Consider the following 4,950-nt stretch of genomic DNA (forward strand, 5'->3'; position numbering starts at 1 on the left):
GCAGTATCCATGTTGGTGATGCAAGTCATGCAAATGTGTGCATATTTAAGAAGTGCCTCATTTGCATATATAAACATAAAATTCAGAAAACTTGCAATATATTTTTTCTTAGTTTATATGTACATAACAAACATGTCAAAAAAATTCCCTATTGGGGGTTGCTCTCTCACCTTAAAGTGATAAATAAATAATTGGTAATAATAATAATAATAATAATAATAATAATAATAATAATAATAATAATAATAATAATAATAATAATAATAATAATAATAATAATAATCGTCGTCGTCGTCATCATCGTCATCAGCATCATCAAACAACTTATGATGTGTTCATTATAAATAAACTATAATCAGGGTCATACCAAAGCCTATACCTGATCAAAGATGCTTTGTCTTTGCGCGCATGCAGGGAGCGGTGTGATGCTGGTGACGCATGATGGCCACAACACGGGAGACGCGTGAAGGGGAGTCATCACTGGTCCCGTGGACTTCTATCATGCTGGCGGATGGTCCGAGGGTTTGGGAGGTGTGGAAGGTGATGTCGTAAAGCATGGAGTGTCGTAAACCAGGTGCGGGGAAGGGGAGGTGAAGCGGAGAGAGGTGGTGGTGGGGGGGAGGGGGGGGGGGGGAGAGGGGGTGAGAGAGGAGGTGACTCTCCAGCAGCATTTAGACAGAGCGAAAGGATCATGGCGGATGGCCCCAGGTGTAAGCGCAGAAAGCAGGCGAACCCGAGGAGGAATAACGGTAAGTAAAAGAACTTCCACCGCCGTGGTTCTCGTGGGACGGAGGGGTCCAGAAGCCGCTCTACCCGGATAGTATTTCTGCGAAAACTTTGGGAGCCCCACATTGTGTTTTTTAGTGTCCGAAAGTGTTGTAAAGTAGCAAGTGAGCGCAGTATTGCAGCCCTATGTGGTACCGTTATACCTGGCTCTCCCTCCGCCTAGCGGCTCGCTGCGCCGTGGACCGTTATACGCACCTAACCCTGTAATAAGTGGACGGGCTTTTGTCTCTCCGGTGTTACACGCTTCTTTGTCAATTATTTCAACACACTTTGCCCTTCTTTAGAGTTACTTGTGTCATTTTCTTTTATTCATTATTTCGCCTTTTTTTTCGTGCTATGAAACTCGCGGACCTGCTCCGATGGGGGGAAAGGCTGTATACCTGATTGTTATTGCGGACCTCCGACAAATGGTTTTCTATGTCAATTTGTGTCGAATAGATTGCGGTGTTTTCACCGAATATGTATAGTGGAAACGCATCTATTTGTTTTGCAAACAGGCAAAACACACAACTGTTTTGTTTGCTGTTTTTTTTTTTTTTTGCATGGGCTCCTCGTATTATAGCAGGTAGCGGTACACTGTTGCTGTGAGGCGAGCCCGATCCCGTTATGTACACTCCGCTCCTAGAATAATGACATTATACTATTACTAATAGTTTTAAACGGATTTGGGGCTGGGGATGGGGATGATGAGCCCACGTTATTGACTCTTAAATCAGGTTTTTACTTGGCCATAATAACTTCTCGATTTTTTTTTAATGATTATTCCAATGCGCTTATAGCCCGTGGGAAATGTTTTAAGACGTTTATCGGTCGAAACATGCAATAGCCTTGTGGAGCCTGCCTGTGGACACAGAGTGGACATGGACAGAGTCCCGAGGTTCCGGAGAACGGGACAGACCTCATGCGCTGTGTGAGTGTGTGCGTGTGTGTGTGTGTGAGCGTGTGTGTGTGTGTGTGTGAGCAGGGCAGCCTATATAAGGACAGCGTATCCTCTCCAGTTGCGCACTGAGAATCCTGCTTTTATTCTCTCTCACAGGGATCTTGGTGGCGACGAGCTAACCTTGTACATATTATATCATACAACTAAAAGCCGCTCCGTTGTCCCCCTTACGATATCACTGGTTGGTCGATTTGTGTGTTGTTGTTATGGTTTTGAAATGCAAAGCCTCCGTTTCTTGGGTGAATTAATGGCAATCTGAAAAGTGTTTAAACTTTTAGGTATCTAACGTCTTCACTGCTGTTTTTGGTCGGCGGATTCTTTGCTTTTATATAGGCTACTCGCTACTGTATATAACCCAGACGAGATTTAATAAGTTTGTCATTGGTGCGCAAACATGATCTATATTCCTGTTGCCTCAGAGCGTTTTGGACCATAAGCTGTTTGGATACCTCATACAGGCTTCTTTTACGCACGAGATATAGCTATAAAATAACGTCATTTTATTGGTTTTCTTTTTTTTCTTTCTTTCTTTTTTATATAAATGGCTGTTTCTTGTGTATCTCCTTGACGACATGTGTTACTACCTCGTGTACTGTGTAACAGTCGGCTCAAAGTGTTGTGCCACCCAGTGTAGCCCACGGGAACTGAGAATGTGTTTACCTGATGCGGGGGGGGGGGGGGGAGACAAAATAAAACATATCGGCTAAGTAATTTACGATACATTTGCTGTGTAAGAGAGATCGCGGTTTCTCGTCGATATGTTTGGGTGAGTCCATGTGCGCTGCGGTAAATAGCAACTTGTGTGACAAGTCTAGAAAAGACAACCCACCCAGGCTCTCTCTCTCTGCTGTGGCGTGGTGCCGTCACGTCAGTATGTTGTGGCAGGGTGGGTGATGACGGAAGGATCCCTTCTCTTGCTGTCCTGCTGTCGTTGCTTGTTTTTATGTCGTCGCATTATTAAGCTGGCTTATTTTGTGTGCGCCTGTGGTGGGCATTCAACCAGGTGCTATATTGGTCACTGCCCAAGCCATGGCGCCGTGGACAGTTGGACAGGACGCTATTCCTGGAAGGTGCCGGGAGTGGAGCGGGACACACCTTAGATAGCCGTCCTGCTTGTCAAGGTGCGCATCTGACTCGTCGTGCATGCTGTCGAAAGGGTGTTGGCGTTGCTCACTTGTACGTTGCGTTATTTTACTATACTGTTTTGAATCGTAAAGCCTTTTTTCGCCTCTTAATTTTTTTGTATACTTCACCAGCTGTTCTTTTAGGCTCCTTGTTGCAGAAATGACAGAGTCGAATGTTAACTAATATAATTGATCAAATATAAAAATGTCTTCCCTCACTTGTATGCTTGAACGAGAAGAAATTACTTCAATTAGATTAGAAGACACAACCCATAGTTCTCCAACTATAGGCTGTACCACCATTTAATTCTACAGGTCTGCTCTGCCCCCCTGGCCTGTAGGGAATTCCGTGGCCAAACCAGAGAGAGAGAGGGGGGGGGGCGGGGGGGGGGGGGGGGGGGGGTATGATTGGATCATGTTATGCTGTCATGGCCTTGGTTTGATTCCATCTTTATCTTCCCGGTTAGGTAATGTGATGTGATGTGACAGGAAGTAGCCCACTACTTTAATAGCCTTTAATCAATCACAGCATGTGGACTACTTATCTAGGTTTTATGCATCCAGGTAGTTATAGTTGCTTTTTTTAGTAGCCATCACCTGTCTGTTATCAGGAATGCACCTATACAGTGCTCAGATAGTGTAGACTAGAGGGATGCATACTGATACCGGCCTCTTGTACTGAAACCAAGCTATAACAGGGTGTCAGTATCAGAGGTATACCACCCCCCCCCATATCTCAGCTCAGAATCGGACAATATATATTTTTTGATCCACTTTTTCTCCTCTTTTTCTATTTTTCTCCCATCCCAATTACCCGCTGTGCCAATTTTCCCCTCCAATGTCTTGAATGTTGCTCGCATATGCCCCCCACTGGCCGGTTGTAGGGAGGATGGAAGCCTTGCATCACGTGTCCCCTCCGGTACACGAGGAGGCAGCCTGTCACATCTTTTCACCTGCCAGCGCGGACTCTCATTGGCGAGGTGTAACGTGTGGGAGGCTCACACTACCCCCGCCATTTCCTGTCTCTGCTGTGCAGGCGTCCCCCAACCGACCTGTAGGAGTCGCTGTTCACAACGTCCAGATTACCACCCATCGACTTCCACCCGCTGACTCTGCCAATTGAGTTAGTATGACGGCCGGCCCAAGCCGGAGGCAACACCGACAGCCGGAGTCGAACCGGTGTCTCTTGCGTTGGTGACGAGCGCAAATGTCCGCTGCGCCACCCAGCCGCCTAGAATCGGACAATATATCGAAACGTAGGTATCCGGAGTGAAAAGTGGTTATCATGCATCCATCCTCGCATGGCAGTGTGATGAGAGCAAGGTGAGCTGCTGTCACGGCTTATAAACACGGAGGTGTGAACAGCCACGGGGACGACAGGTGTTTGCAATTGGTGGGAAACTGCTGCTTCCTTTGTCACCCCCCCCCCCCCCCCCCCCCACCTCTCTGTCAGCTCCCCCTCAGGAATAGCAGACGCTCCCCCGGAATGGTAATTTAACACGGCAATTGGGAATAGAGGAATGCGCTCCGGTATTAACATTCTCAGCAAAAATAAACAGGGCCACGCTAGGGCCACCTCTGTAGCCACGTCAGAGAGGCCGGGTCGGCGGCGCCGCTGTCCCAAAGAAACTTTGAAACGTGTGTGTGTGTGTGTAGGTAGTTAACTAGGATTTCTATTTATTGTAGATTATTATGAGGCTCAGTTTTTCTCTCCTCCCCCCCCTCTCTCTCTCTCTGAAACATAGACACACACGCACCTTGATGAATCATCCATCAGAACGAGGTTGACGGGGGGGGGGGCTCAGTTCCTTGGCTACTGAAAAGTCATGTGATCATGCACGAGGATGTTTATTGGCCCTGCTGAAACTATAATTAGTGAACCTGGACTCGTTTTCCCTCCTCTAAAAAATGATTGAATGCAACCACATGCTGTAAACTTGGAGCACAATAAAGGCACAATGTGGTTTATCTGGAGTTAGCCGGAGCTACGGTTTGTTAGGTGGTGGAGGGGGGGGGGCTGTTTTGAGCCAATAGCAGAGACTTTAGGGGCGATGGGGATGGCTTGGTGGTCCCGCACGCCGATTCAGTGTTTTAAAAGGC

General features: G+C 47.0%; 1 protein-coding gene across 1 annotated transcript in view; it reads left to right on the forward strand.

Moving 5' to 3' along the window:
• Positions 1 to 657: 657 nt before the first annotated feature.
• Positions 658 to 4,950, forward strand: part of LOC311237865 (zinc finger E-box-binding homeobox 1-like) — a gene marked incomplete at its 3' end in the record, with an annotated part of 56,691 nt that continues 52,398 nt past the window's right edge. The window contains 1 exon segment of the mRNA XM_084325842.1: positions 658 to 749. Coding sequence (XP_084181968.1) covers positions 692 to 749 — 58 coding nt within the window. The 5' untranslated portion in view covers positions 658 to 691.

This window comes from Notolepis coatsorum (assembly GCF_963971535.1).
Source record: "Notolepis coatsorum genome assembly, chromosome: 12".
NCBI classification, from domain to species: Eukaryota; Metazoa; Chordata; class Actinopteri; order Aulopiformes; family Paralepididae; genus Notolepis; species Notolepis coatsorum.